The sequence below is a fragment of the Drosophila ananassae genome, assembly GCF_017639315.1.
Source record: "Drosophila ananassae strain 14024-0371.13 chromosome 4 unlocalized genomic scaffold, ASM1763931v2 tig00000241, whole genome shotgun sequence".
Classification (NCBI taxonomy): Eukaryota; Metazoa; Arthropoda; class Insecta; order Diptera; family Drosophilidae; genus Drosophila; species Drosophila ananassae.
This window is the reverse complement of record NW_025319047.1, coordinates 1,249,255-1,264,754: the sequence shown is the minus strand read 5'-3', so window position 1 is coordinate 1,264,754 and position 15,500 is coordinate 1,249,255. Positions and strand designations below refer to the sequence as shown.

The following is a 15,500-nucleotide window of genomic DNA, read 5'->3' as shown; positions in this document are numbered from 1 at the left end:
TTCTCGGTAGACACTTGGCAGCAACTTCTCCATGGTGTTTTTTTGCTCTCCGTCAATTGGCATAGGAGTATAAACACCAGAAACCACATCCTCACCCTGAGCATTAACCAAAAACTCACCAAAAAGCTTTTTTTCTCCAGTTGAAGGATTTCGTGTAAATATCACACCAGTTGCAGAATTATCATTTAAATTACCAAAAACCATTGCTTGCACGTTGACCGCTGTTCCAAGGTTTTCAGGAATATTATGTATTCTTCTATAGGAAACAGCCCTATCATTTTTCCAAGAGGCAAATACTGCATTAACTGAGTTTAACAATTGCTCTTCAACGTTCTGCGGGAAATGTTTCTCAGTTTTTTCATATACTATCTTTTTAAAATCGTTAACAATTCTCTTTAAAACATCAACATCAAGATCAGCTAAGCTTTTTGCTCCACTCTTTTGCTGCTCATTATCAATAACATCTTGAAATAGGTGATGATCAAGCTGTAGTACAACATTGGAGTACATCATGATGAAACGGCAGTAGCTATCGTAAGCAAAACGTTCGCCACTTTTTTTTGCAAGCCCAACAACGGTTTCATCATTTAGACCAACATTTAAAATAGTATCAAGCATGCCCGGCATTGAACTAACACTACCAGAGCGTATGGAAACTAATAAGGGATTATTTAAATCCCCAAATTTACAACCGATGTCATTTTCGAGCATCGTCATGTAGTTTTTAATTCCACTACATATGTCATTCCAGTGCGTGACCACATTTTTTTCTGGATCCGAGTAATCAGATACTTGGATGACAGAAGATCTATTGTCTTGATAATAGACTTTGCAAGCAGAGGTGGAAATTGTGAAACCAGGTGGAACAGGAATGCCAACATTGCACATTTCTGCTAAATTTGCCCCCTTTCCTCCCAGCAGATTTTTCATTTCTGCATTGCCTTCGCATTTACCCTGGCTAAAGTAATGTATTAACTTTTCCCCCATCATTTTCTCCGGATTTTCACTGATAAACACATTGTACATATAGTTCCAATAAACCTGTGAGGACTTGAAACCTTAGGATAATAAATTTTACAAAATTTTGCAACAACGTTCCCTCTGGCAACATCAGTAAAGTTAACAAAAAAGATGACAAATTATTGAATTATTATCAATAAGAATATATAATATAAAGATACATTTAAAAATTTTTTTATGGCTCTTTCTAAGTTTCTCGACCCCAAGAATGATGTTGCGTTTCGGCGTATTTTTGGTACTGAAAAAAATAAAGACATCCTCATTCACTTTCTCAATGATATTTTGGGGTTCACTGGCAAAGATGAAATAAAAGAAATAGAATTCCTCAGCACTATTCAAGATGCTGAAATTGCTTCTGATAAACAAAGCATTGTTGATGTTCTTTGCAGGGATTCTAGTGGGAACAGGTATATAATTGAGATGGTGCGACCTGAAAGCCTTCGGTCATATTGTTTAAAAGGAGAGGAATTCATTCAGAAAGAAACTGAAAGGATTCTAAAGCTTATTGAACCAGATGTTTTGCCATCTGAGTCTACGCATCAGTGCGAATTGGGTAACCAGTTGGTGCCGAGCGACGCGGACAATGAACCTCCTCTTGATAAAGAAGATGCTCAATCGTGAGAGAAAGCATAAACTACAAGCATCATGTGGTTGGAGGGCTAGGCTTAGTGGTATGGTGAACGTAAGTGAAGCTTCATAAGTATCGTAACGATTAAAGAGCTAAAGATGCTGATAAGCTCCGACCAAAAGGTAATGTGGATGAGTTACATTTTTCATTTCTGGATGTACGCAAATAATAATTCCACCGGTATAGAGAAGCCACCTAACCCACTATTGTATGACAAAAGGAACAGGATAAGCCTGTATTTTCGCCTATATGGCAGGCAACCCGCAAGGAATGCTGATGGATGTGCAGGTAAAGGATAATGGAGAAAGCGAATGCCATTTTGTAACGAAATGGATAGAATTTGTAACATTAATTCGCGTGAAAACGAGCAGACTTCCATTTGGTCCCTCATGACAAGAAACTTTGTTAACCACTTAAGGTAGGAAAGCAGATGATTACAAGTACAACTGTAAGTGCACCTACCAATAACTCCGAAGCATGGAACCAGTTACCCTGGAAGAAATGCCAAAAAGTTGTTATGAGGCTACAGAGGCGTATTGTTAAGGCTGTCCAACAAGGCAGATGGGGTAAGGTGAAAACTTTACAACACCTTCTCACACGCTCTTTTAGCGGCAAAGCTTTGGCGGTTAAGAGAGTAACTGAAAACCAAGGAAAAAACACAGCAGGTGTAGATCGTCAAATATGGTCAACTTGCAACACAAAATTTCAAGGAATAAAGCTATTAAAACAAAGAGGATACAAACCTTCTCCGCTAAAACGGATATACATCAGTAAGTCTAATGGCAAAAGAAGACCTCTTGGAATCCCTACGATAAAAGATAGAGCCATGCAAGCATTATACTTGTTTGCTTTGGAACCGATAGCTGAAACGATCAGTGATCGTCACTCTTATGGTTTTAGACCAAAAAGATCCTGCGCAGACGCTACTGTGGCTTGTCACTTGTTACTGGCAAGCCGTAACCAACTACAATGGATACTCGAAGGTGATATTAAAGGGTGTTTTGATAACATTAACCATGAATGGCTCATGAAGCATATTCCTATGGAGAAGAAAATTCTTCATAGCTGGTTAAAAGCTGGCTTCCTAGAATCAAAAACTCTGTATTCCACAACTGCAGGTACCCCACAAGGTAGTATCATCTCTCCAATACTAGCAAATCTAGCCCTAAATGGACTTGAAAAATCATTGGAAAGTCAATTTGGTAAACTTGGCAGTAAAAGAAGAAGCAAAATCAGAAGTGGAGTAAATGTAATCAGGTACGCAGATGACTTTATCATTTCAGGAATCACACGTGAAGTACTGGAAAATGAAGTAAAACCTCTAGTATCGTCCTTTCTTCAGGAGAGAGGTCTTATCCTTTCCGAAGAGAAAACAAAAATTACATCTATTACAACAGGGTTTGACTTTCTTGGTTGTAATGTACGCAGGTATAATAAGAAGTTAATTATAAAACCTTCAAAAGAAAGTATTAAGAAACTTCTTAATAAAGCACGTACATTGATAAAGGCAAACATAGCGAACACTCAGGCCGTACTAATCAAGTTGCTCAATTCCCTATTAAGGGGATGGGGAAATTACTACAGCCATGTGTGTGCGAAAAGAGCTTTTAACAAAATAGACCATGAAATTATGTGTGCTCTATGGAAATGGGCAAAGAAAAGACATCCTCGTAAAGGATTACGTTGGATAAAGAATCGTTACTTCAAGGTAATGAAACAACGCCAATGGGTCTTTGCTGCACCCATATGCAAGAACAAACCGAAAGAGATAAGGTATTTAAGACTGCTTAGGTTGATTGATATACCTATCAGACGACATGTTAAAATCAGGGCGGATGCAAATCCACTTGACTTAAAATGGAAAAAGTATTTTGATGAAAGAGTGAAACAAACAAAAATGTTAGCAAGCTCTTTCTCAAGAGAAGGTTCTCTACTGTTGGTGTCACCATTAAGAATGATGTTTTCTGAGGAATCATGAAGGACAAGCCGGTTCGAGAAAAGAAGGACTTAGATAAGGGGCTCAAGCGTAGTGTGGGGAAACCTGCATGCTGCGTTTCTAAGGGAGGGAGTAGTAGCAATACTACTTCCTTACCTAACCAGCTCGCTAAAACTAAGGGCTTTGAAAAACGTGCTCAATACTATGCTGCTAAAGCCTATTCAAGACAGGCTGACAAAGGCGATCAATATCATGACCTTAAGGAAATTATCTTTATTGCTATAGCAGACTGTATTTTATTTCCTGATAAGTCTGAGTATAAGTCAAAGCATACCATTCGCGATAAAGATACTAATGAACATGATCTAAAAGATTTTTACTTTATATTTATTGAGTTGCCTAAATTTCCAAAAACCAAAGAAGATCAGCTTTCAAGTATTGTTGAGAAATGGGTCTACTTCTTTAAATATGCAGATGAGACTAGTGAAGAAGAGCTGGAAAAAATAATAGGTAGTGATCTAATAATTAAAAAGGCCTATGAAGAACTAAATAGGTTCAACTGGTCAGAAAAAGAATTTATTGCCTATGAACAGGAAATAAAACGTATTCTTGATGAACAGGCTGTCCTTGCTCAAAAACTTGATGATGCTACTGCAAAAGGCATCCTCATCGGACATGAAAAAGGCAGAAAAGAGAGGGAAATTGAAGTTGCAAAGAATCTACTTAAAGCAGGAGTTTCTATTGATATCATAGCTCAAACTACTGGTCTTACAGCTAATGAAATTAAAGACTTAAGCTCTTTGGATGTTTAGATGAACATCTTTGTACTAGATGAAAACCCAGAGATTGCGGCAAAAATGTTATGTGATAAGCATATAGTAAAAATGCTATTAGAAACTGCTCAGTTACTGAGTAATGTTTTTTCAATAGCATTAAAAGTGCCAAATCCTTTAGTCAGCATCACAGACCAGAATATAGAAGTTCCATATAAACTTACTCACAAAAACCACCCTTGTTCTCTATGGGCTAGACAATCCAAAGGGAACTTTTTCTGGTTAATAAAATACGGAAGGGAGCTGTGCAAAGAGTATACTTGGCGATATAAAAGAAAACATAGATCAGAAGAAGTTATAGATTGGTGTGATAGTAATAAGAATTTGCTTGTTTTTCAATCAACCGATATAAAGCCTTTTGTACAGGCGTTACCAGATCAATATAAGTCTAGTCATTCAGTAAAAGCTTACAGAGAGTACTACCTAAAAGAAAAGATGAGGTTTGCTAAGTGGGAAAAGGGTAGAGAAGTACCGGATTGGTTGCTAAGCAGAATCGTACGTCTGAAAAGCCGCAAATAAAAAGAACGCCTTAATTAGTAGAGAGGAAGGTGCAAAAAAACTAAAACATCTTCTCACTTTAACTCTTAATTAGATTTGAGGTAAATCATTAAAATCTCCACTCTTTTAACTGAGTCTGATAAAATTTAAAAACGGCAGTTTATTGAATACTTTACATGATTAAACCATTAAAACTCTTCAATTTTACTGAATTGATGGTAATTTCAAGGTATTTGCTGCTCAAATTTAGATACATGCTAATTTCTCTATTATAAATACTTAAATTATAAACTATTTACTCTTTAATTTTGGTTATTAGTACTGCGATCCAGAGGTATTCCAACATCACTCACTTCAGAAGAGCAAAGTACTCTGATAATCTGGAATTTCAAAGTAAGGTCTCGATATTACTTCTTTTATAACCTAACGAAAATCTGAGTTCAGAACATAAAACCAGTCCCTTAATATAACTACTTTGCTGTTCCCTTACTATCATTTACAAAGAAGCCCTTATATTTTTCTACTAAATCTGGTCTTTTCTTCATCTATATCTCCTTCTACACCTAGAACTCTATTCGCCAATTCCCTATTCTCTAGAGAAATAAGTAATGCTCTATATCACCGTCAGAAATTAATCTGCCGCACCGAGAACTGATAGACCTTTTTATCTTTCCCATTATCTCTTTTCTTGGGGTGAGTAAAACAATATATTTTTCCACATAGTTATAAGCTGGGAACCATAAAAACAGCTTCATGATCAGCCATTTTAAAAGTTCGATCAAGTTCAATATTCCTAAGCGTTGTACTTGCCTTATATGAACAATAACATCCCAATGTAAGGAAAGTTAATGCAGTCAAAGCAAGTGAAATAGATATTCCTAAATGAGACATTGTTAAACTTGTGCCAACAGCAAATACTCCAGATAATATAAGAGAAGCAGAGGCATAAATTATTTGCTTTCTACTCTGAGCTCTTGCTTCTGAGAATTGAGATTTTACTGCTGAACTTTGTTCAGAGACTCGAGATAGGTTGCTAGTCCTTTTACTATAACCTTGTTTTACATTAACACCCACAGACTCAGTGGCAACTTTTGAATCCATCTCATCCTGGATTGATATATCAATATTTTCCGGCTGTTCATTAGCTAGAATAAGCTCATCATGCAAATTTTTTACAGAGCAAAAATGTGAGGGATCGATACTAAAGCTTTCTTCAATGCCTTCTAATCGTTTATTCTCTTCCTTTAATCGTTCTATATTTCCTCGTAATATACTATTTTCTAATAGCAATTCCTCACATTGTTTCCCTTTTGCATCTATCTCTTGTTCCAGCTTTACTAGTTTAATTTCATAGTCTTTACATAACTCAGCTTTTCCTTCCGGTATATCTGCATCCTCCACTTGTATACACGAATCTTCGGTTTCTCTTTTTGTCTTTTCCGCTCTTAACAAATACTCATAATCATCTTCTAACCCATTTATTTTTTGCATTAATCGTTGATTGTTCTCATTCAGCCCATTTATAACTTCCTGCATCTTTTCTTTTTTATTAAATAGCAATTCCTTGTATCTTGAAAAAAGCATCTAGTGTTTTTAAGCTTAAGCATTAGGTGGAGAAGGGAAGAACTCTGGAAGATTCCTTAGATATAAAATCTGTAGAAAAGAAAAGAGTTCCCTTCTCAAAAGTAGAGGCTGGACGGTATCGTAGAAAGGCCTAAATGGTTCTAATTCTGTATTCACAAGGTAAGCCTTACTTTTCATTTTTAATAGTAGTATATGGAGTTATATATGATCAACAACTTTTTAGGTATAGATGTTTCAAAAGAACGCTTTGATGTTTCTCTCTCATTCATAAGTAAAAAAGGAAAGCGTGAAACTAGGAAAAGGAAATTTAAAAATGATGATACTGGGTTTCAAGGTCTACTGAACTTTCTACAAAAACATAACGTAGAAGAAGTAAAAGCTTGCATGGAATCCACTGGTTGTTATAGCGAAGCTTTGGCTGAGTTCCTCCACAACGCTGGATATTTCGTTAGTGTTGTAAACCCAGCTTGCATAAGATTTTATGCAAAAAGTAAGCTTACACGACAAAAGAATGACCAGACTGATGCAGAGATTATTGCAGATTATTGTCAAAGACAGGAACCTTCTCGTTGGACACCACCTTCTCCTGAAAAGAAAAAATTAAAACATCTTTATCGTTGCTCAAATGCGTTAAAGGATGAGTTAACATTAGCAAATAATCATTTAGAAAAGAAAGAGAGACTGCCTAAAGAAGTTGCAAATGCTTGGGAAGACCTTGCAATGAACATAGAGCAAAAAATAGAAACAATAAAAAACTCCATACGCGAACTATTAAAACAACACAAAGAATTGTTGGAAGATTTTCAACTCCTATTAACTATTCCAGGAATAGGAGAGGAAACAGCAATAGCTATTTTAGCTGAAATTCCTGGTATAAAAGCCTTTATAAATGCTAGGCAATTGGCAGCATATGCTGGAACTATACCACAAAATATAACATCAGGCTCATCCGTACATGCCAAGCCCAGATTAAGTAAAACCGGTTCACGAACATTACGTAAAGCAATGTACTTTCCTGCTATAGCAGCTAAAAAGCATAATCCTATCATTATGGCTTCTTGCGAAAGATTAAAAGAGAAAGGCAAGCATGCTATGGCCATAGTTGGTGCTGCAATGCGTAAGTTACTTCATATAGTTTTTGGTGTTTTAAGTTCAAAAAAGGCCTTTGATCCAGATCATATCAAGAACTATAGGGCTAAAAGGTTAACTGAAGGTTTAGTACTTTAAAATCAAAAAATGCTTCTAATTCATCTTATGTAAAATGGCATCTTACACAAATTTATTGAATGTTGTTGGTTAGTGGATATGTTGATAAGTAAATTTCTGCTGTTTTATATGTAACTAATTTACTTATCAACATATCCACTAACTATAATCTGTATACTGCTACACAGTTGGAAGTATTTTTTGATTTTATTATGCAATTTGGAGAATTTTTATGACTTTTTTGTTGACTAACAAGACGGTATCTTTTCTTCTTTCGCTGTAGCAAGTTTTTCCTTAAGTTCATCATTTTCTGCTAGAAAATCTTTATTCTCTTTTTCAAGTTTATCTACTTTTTTCTCTAACTCTTGAACACTGTTATTTAAGGATTCATTCATCTTTTCCAATCCCTTCAATTTTTGTTCAAGATACATGCTTTTAGAATCACTTTGTGGTAATCTTGTACCAATATTTACGAGAATTTCTCCTACAAAATCCATAAACTTTTTGAAATGTCTCTCATGAACTATCACTTCTTCACTTAGTGTAGTATTACCCAGCTTTTCCACAATTTCTTGGATTTTTTTTAAACTATTGGATAATAGCTCCATTCGTTCAACAATTTTAGTTACTTCACTTACGTTCAATTCATCACTCAGATCTGCATTACTAGTATAATTCTCACCAGTGGTAACTAGGTTAGATGGATTGGCAGGTTTAATCGGGGTACTCGTATCAACAGAAGCTCCAAATGGCATAAACAGTGCACTTCGGCTGCTCTTAATCGATCTACCTAGTGAAGGTATATCACTATTATAAAGTGTTCTATCACCACTAGAGGCAACTTGCTCTTGTCTATAATTTGTAGAAGTTCCTGTTGGACTAGTACCATTTTTCTGATCTTCTCTACTGCTTTCATTCGTAAAGCGCTTCACTCCCATTACCCTCCTAACATTCTCTCCAAGTTCTTCTCTTTCGATTATAATACGAGATTCATTTTTTTCATAGTTAATTTTATCATATAATTGTTCACATTCTTTGTAGGACAATATTGGTTGTAGCGTCTTCTTCTTTACTTCTTCATCGTAGAAAGCTCTCAGCTTATCATTTGATAATATTGCTATAGCTTCTTTTACATCAGGATGCAATTGAGAATGCCCATTTTTGCATGAATGAACACGGTTCAGTAGAAAAATCTTAACAGAGTGTTGCTTGTATTCCATAATTTCCTCTAATGTAATTCCCATAACTTTTTCTTGTGATTCTATGTATCCTAGAGCTTCTTCAAAGTCTTGTCTGTTAGAGGTGAGAGGTTGAGCTTTTTTTAACTTTTTGATCTCACTATCTTTTGGATGCACACCATTAACTTCAATAACAGGGATAACACTTGCAGAGTCAATCGCATTTAACACAATACTACAATCATCTTGATTTTTTAGGAAAGCTTTTAGCTGTTTTTTAAAGTTCAATAAATTACTTAATTTATCTTCATTAGTTTTAGATTTTTTGATTTGATCATAAACGTTTCTGGCTGCTTGGTTATTCTCTTTATCAGTCCTTATTTTACTTTCTAACTTACCAAGGAGTTTGCTCAGTGGTTTTTTAAGTTTCTTATAATCGTTAACAAGCAGTTCTCTTATCCGTCTTTCAAAATCTCCTTTTTCTTTGAATCTCAAAACAGTATATAGATCATCTTCAGCCCTCTGCTGATCGGATTTTGTATTTACAACCATAACCTTACCTAACACTAACAGATACTGCTGAACAGAACTTAAGGGCGAAGTTAAAACACACTTAGTTAAAGTCATAAGCACTTCTCCAATTAATCTTACTAATATTCTTCTGGAAAACAACATATCTACTGACCTTATTCTTGGGAATATAAATAGAAAAAGTGCATCACCTATAGTCTCCAGAAAACCTGGTGTTAGCTGTCAAATTAAGATTTCTAGAAAATACTCAATAATTCCAGACAGATTTCTCTAGGCCTGACCAGAACGTTTGGGTATCAAATAGGTCTTTCTGGAGTAATTAGGTGTTGTAACTTAGTTACAAATTTAGTACCATAGCGTTGTTTTCATGATATAGGGAGGTTTAAATGCCAATAGAAACAAAACGTCAGGCTGAAGTGCTTAAAAAGCTACAAGATGTGATAAAACATACAGATCGTGACATTGCGGCTGGAAGAAAGTTAGCTATTAAAAGGTGGGTCGAGACCTATATAGAGTATATCAAACTTTTTAAGGATGATAAGCTGGAATTCTTATATAATGTTTTTCGAGATGAAGGTTGTTGGTTAGGTACAAGGTTAAATAATACTGTTTTAGGTCAGAAATTGACTGAAGAGAAAATAGGAGAAATCGATAACCCACTACCAAGGTATGGTATGGCATCTAGGTACTGTATAACGGGCAAGATAGGTGATTTTTTCAACAAACAGTTTGTACTCTCTAGAGGTCAATTTACTTCAGAAGAGGTAGATAGTCAAGGTAATCCGATCAGTGATCAATATGTAAGAAACATTCTGCTATCATCCATGAAGAGAAATGGTCCTGTGTTTGATTTCTGGATCGATAGAGAATCTGGGGAATTAAAGAAGTATGATGCAGTAGAAGGTTTTGACAGTGCTGTAAAACTTAAGTGGAGCGAAGGGGTAGAGTATTTTTATAATCAGTTAGAGGAAAAAGATAAGGAGAAGAAGCTTACAGAAGCTATTGTTGCTCTTTCTCGTCCTCAATCTGTTAAGAAAGACGCTCCTATTTTAGATTTTTGTGTAAGGAATATAGGCGATAAAGATACTCTTTTACAGAAATTATTGCAGAAAGATAAGGGAGTATATTCCCTTCTTGCTGAATTAATAGAGTCATGTTTTTTTGATACGGTTCATGATTTGGTACAGTGCTGGTGTTATAAAGGCGTTTCAGCAGGAGGAGACTGTTCGGACAAGATATTCTCACAGCAAGACTATGAACTTTTTCTTTATTCACTTTCAAATGTGATGTTGAAAAATCCTGAGTTAAGTGTTCAAGCTAGATCCCTTATTATGGAGATTTGGAAATGTGAACGCTTTGCTGAATACAGAGAGACCTCTGTTAATACTTCTAATTATACAGTTCCTATAAAGAGTGTACTTGGGGGATTAATCATTAATTGGAAACGAGAAGATGTTTGTAAGCCCGATAGGAAAATAGAGAAAGAAGAAATATTAGATATGATTTCATTTGCCAAAGGTTGCTTTCCTGAAAAGTTTGACCTTTTTAAAGAAGTCATGATAGAAAATCTTAGAATATGTGGTAGGGAAGGAAAGAGGAAAGGTGTAGATTACGGCAAGTTTGCAGAAGAGTTATTTCTTCAGTTAGAGAAAGTAACTTTACCTTCTGTAGGTGATGGTCCTTGGAATAATTTGCGGTCTCAATCTAAGGTATCTTTGCCACTTGATGGTTCTGGTGATGGCCCACAGTCTGAGTTTGAAGCTCCTAGTGTGAGTGGTATTTCTGGTTCTCATAAGAAAAGAAGAATCTAGTCTACTCATTAATGTGAGTGGTTTTTCTGGTCTTAGCAAATAGAGAGGTGCTTTGTGTCTTTAATAAGAAGTTTAGTGGATGGAGATCTTGATGGTTTTAGACAAGAGTTTGAATCCTTTTTAGATCAATGTCCATTTTTCTTGTATCATGTAAGTACAGGACGTTTCCTTCCTGTATTCTTTTTCAGTATGTTTGCTACTGCTCATGATGCTAATATCTTAAAAGCAAATGAGAGAGTGTATTTTCGTTTTGATAATCATGGTATTGATACAGGTGGTAGAAATAGAAATACAGGGAACCTAAAAGTCGCTGTTTATCGTGACGGACAGCAAGTTGTCAGATGCTACAGTATTTCTGATCGTCTTAATAGTGATGGGTTAAGGTTCAGTACAAGGGAAAGAAATGCTCTAGTGCGAGAGATTAGAGGGCAAAATCCAAATTTAAGGGAAGAAGACCTAAATTTTGAGCAATACAAAGTATGCATGCATGGAAAGGGCAAGAGTCAGGGAGAGGCGATTGCAACAGTATTCGAGGTGATTCGTGAAAAAGATTCTCAAGGTAGAGATAGATTTGCTAAATATTCAGCGTCTGAGATTAGCCTTCTTAGGCATATAGAACGCAATAGGCTTAATGGGATTAATGCGCCTGCGCCACGCAGTTTGTTGACAGTTAAGGAAATAGGAAGTATACGACTCAATCAAGATCAGAGAGTACAGCTTGGTCATTTGGTCAATTTTGTGCAAGTTGCACCGGGTCAGCAAGGGATTTTCAGTTTTATGGAAGTGCTAGCAAGTAACCAAAGAATAAATATAGAACGTGGAATAAATGAAGGAATTTTGCCATACATAACTCGAATCTATCGTAGTTACCTAGGCAGCCTACAAAATGACATTCAAAATCGCAGTCAAAAGTTTGAGAGTCACGGATTTTTCTTAGGTTTGTTGGCAAATTTTATTCATCTCTACACAATAGATATTGACCTTGACTTGTCTCCTGGAAATTCATATGTTGCTTTTCTTATATGTCATCAGGCAGAGAGAGAAAACATTCCTATCGTTATTAATGTTACTAGATGGAGGACATCGTCTGATATTGCATTAAACCGCGCTAGAGCTGATGCTAAAAGATTACATGCTTCTTCATTTATATCTATTCACACTGAATCAAGAAATGCTGTTTGTATTGGATTAAATTTTAATCTGAATATAGATCCTTTTAGTATTGATACAGTAGAGTTTTTAGAGAATAGATTTCCTTTGGTACAAAGATTATTTGAGTGTTTGGAGGATGAAGGAATTAGAGAAAATATTAGAGATTTCTTGCTTCAACATCTTCCTAACGAAATACCAAGAAATGCAGAGAATTATAACAGAATATTTGATTGCATAACTGGTTTTGCTTTTGGGAATAGTATTTTAGAAGAGTTCAGATTAGTAAACGCAGTTCAACAACGTGTAAGAAAGTATATATTTAGATATGGTGATGAGAATCATGCTTTAACCATGGTCTTCCATACTCAAGGTTCTGATATAGTTATACTTCATATTAGAGATAACAACGCTGTACAACAAGGAGCCATCAATTTACAAGATCTTAATGTTGACGGAAATAATGTTCATGTACGGGAAGTTTCATGCACACTTAATAATCAACTTGGCCTTAATATTCATACAGATAACCTTGGTTTATATCACAATTACCAAAATAATAATGCAAATAATTTTCTTGGTGGTAATCTTGTGCAAGTGCCTAATGCTGGAAATGTGCATAATGCTTTAAATCAAGTTATGAATGATGGCTGGCAAGATAGATTTCAGCATCAAGAATTATTTAGAAACATTTCTGCAGTATTAATGCCAGAAGATACGCATGGCAATATGATAATAGATGTAAATAGCAAAGATAAGTTTCGCTCTATACTACATGGTACATTTTATGCTAGTGATAATCCTTATAAAGTGCTTGCTATGTATAAAGTTGGTCAAACATATAGTTTAAAAAGGTGGCAGGAAGAAGAAGGAGAAAGGGTAATACTTACAAGAGTTACAGAACAGAGACTAGGTCTTCTATTATTAAGACAACCTACAGCAGATACTCACCCAATTGGATATGTATTAGGATTTGCTGATAATGCAGAAGAAGTAGAACAGGAGCAAGACGAGGCAAGGTACAAAATAACAGAATTGATGAGCAAACAAAGGGGATATTTGCCTATTACTTCTGGAAATGAGGTGGTTTTGTCTTATGCTGTATTTAATAGAGGTGCACAGAGAGCAGAAGACTTTATATCTCTTCCACAACAAGCAGTGTATGTACATAGACTTGATCGTCGTGGTCATGACTCAAGACCAGAAGTATTAGTGGGACCTGAAAGTGTTATTGATGAAAATCCACCAGAAAATCTATTGTCAGATCAAACTCGTGAAAATTTCAGGCGCTTTTACATGGAAAAAAGACCATTTTTTTGCTTGATATAGATGATAATCTGCACGTTCCATTTAGTTACTTGCAAGGTACTAGAGCACAGGCAATAGAAACATTAAGGTCAAGAATAAGGGGAGGTGGTACTTCTACAGCACAAGGAATATTACAACAAATAAACACTATCCTTCGTAGAAACAACGCTCGTGAAATAGAAGATGTGCATAATCTACTTGCACTAGACTTTGCAACAGAAAATCAAAATTTCCGTTATTGGCTACAAACTCATGACATGTTTTTCGCTGCACGACAATATACTTTCCATGATGATTGATCTAATCCAACTAATGATCGTCATGATTTTGCAATAACTTCAGTAGGAGTCGATGGAAATCAAAATGATCCAACAGGTAGGGACTTATTAAGTAGTAACATAGATAACTTTAAACAAAAAGTAGATTCGGGTGAAAAAGATAGATTAACTGCTATTATTAATGTAGGTAATCGTCATTGGGTTACATTAGTTATTGTCCACCAAAATGGAAATTATTATGGGTATTATGCTGATTCACTTGGTCCAGATAGTCGTATTGACAATAATATTCGAGGAGCTTTAAGAGAATGTGATATTAGCGATGATAATGTCCATGATGTTTCCGTTCATCAGCAAACAGATGGCCATAATTGTGGCATATGGGCATACGAAAATGCTAGGGATATTAACCAAGCTATTGATCAAGCTTTACAGGGAAATAGTAACTTTGGAGAGAAAGGTGAAGGTATTATAGGTTATATACGTGGTCTTCTTAGTGCAGGAATTGGAAATGACACTAGACAACCTCAAAGAAATGAACAATACTTTAGAAATCGGAGAAGAAATATTTCACAATTATTCCAAAATGATTCTCTATCTTCTCCTAGGGGTAGATTGATTCAAGGTCGTCCAGGAATTCAACATGAAATTGATCCATTACTATTACAATTTTTAGAACTCCAATATCCACAGCGTGGAGGTGGGGGAGCATTGCAATTAGGCGGAGAAAGAGTGATATCAATTGATTTTGGTCCGCAATCTGTATTGGATGAAATTGATGGAGTGAATAGAGTTTATGATCATAGCAATGGTAGAGGCAGTAGGTAGAGGTTAATAGGTGAATGAAGTATTTCTTTACTCCATATTTACGCGTTGGTTGTAATGGGTCTTTTAATTTATTTCTGCATATTTTTTTTGGGGGGTTGTTTATTAACAATAATATAGAAGATATTAATAAAGCTTTTGTCCGTAAAGCACATTCATGAGAGCGATATTTTCTTAAAATCAGCTAGCTTTAGATGCTGAAGTTGTGTACCGTTTAGAATAACTTCCTTAATTTTGGATATAAAATAATTTAAACGTAAGATCCACTGTAAAAGATAAGATTTAATTTGGAAGAAAAATTGATGTGATTAGAACTTGACCTTACATAGTGTAGGAATATTTTTTATAAAAAGAACAATATCCATTTGAAATGTAAAATTATCATAAATTTTTCTTTTTGTTCTCAAATGAATTACTATTAATTTAGTATTATATATTGCTAATAACTTAAATAATCCAACCATTTCCAGCAACAAAAAACGCTACCCGTGAGAACATTTTTCTTTGGGATGGGATGGTCTACCATATGTACCATACGAACTTTTTAATATAACAATTTAACTATACGCTAAAACTAGCTATATTAGCCCATTTCATCCATATCTACATACGAACTTTTTTGCCTAAGCTTATTGAAATAATTTAAATCTTCTATTTTTATAACCTTATTTTTACGCGGCTTGTTCTCACAAATATACGACCTTTTTTGCAATCT

At 35.2% G+C, this 15,500-nt stretch overlaps 1 protein-coding gene across 1 annotated transcript; it reads right to left on the bottom strand.

Moving 5' to 3' along the window:
- Positions 1-5,185: 5,185 nt before the first annotated feature.
- Positions 5,186-8,699, bottom strand: LOC123258072 (GRIP and coiled-coil domain-containing protein 2-like). Its single transcript, XM_044717978.1, has 2 exons — positions 7,969-8,699; positions 5,186-6,478 (listed from the first exon to the last, which is right to left on the bottom strand). The coding sequence occupies exons 1-2, from the start codon at positions 8,641-8,643 to the stop codon at positions 5,639-5,641; spliced, it is 1,515 nt and encodes a 504-aa protein (XP_044573913.1). The 5' UTR covers positions 8,644-8,699; the 3' UTR covers positions 5,186-5,638.
- Positions 8,700-15,500: the final 6,801 nt, after the last annotated feature.

What these genes read in the sequence shown, in the direction of transcription:
- LOC123258072 (XM_044717978.1), bottom strand. Translation starts at nt 8,643, where the DNA reads ATGGGAGTGAAGCGCTTTACGAATGAAAGCAGTAGAGAAGATCAGAAA. An exon ending in CTACAGCGAAAGAAGAAAAG is followed by an intron (nt 6,479 to 7,968) that starts ATACCGTCTTGT and finishes TCAAGATACAAG; the next exon opens with GAATTGCTATTTAATAAAAA.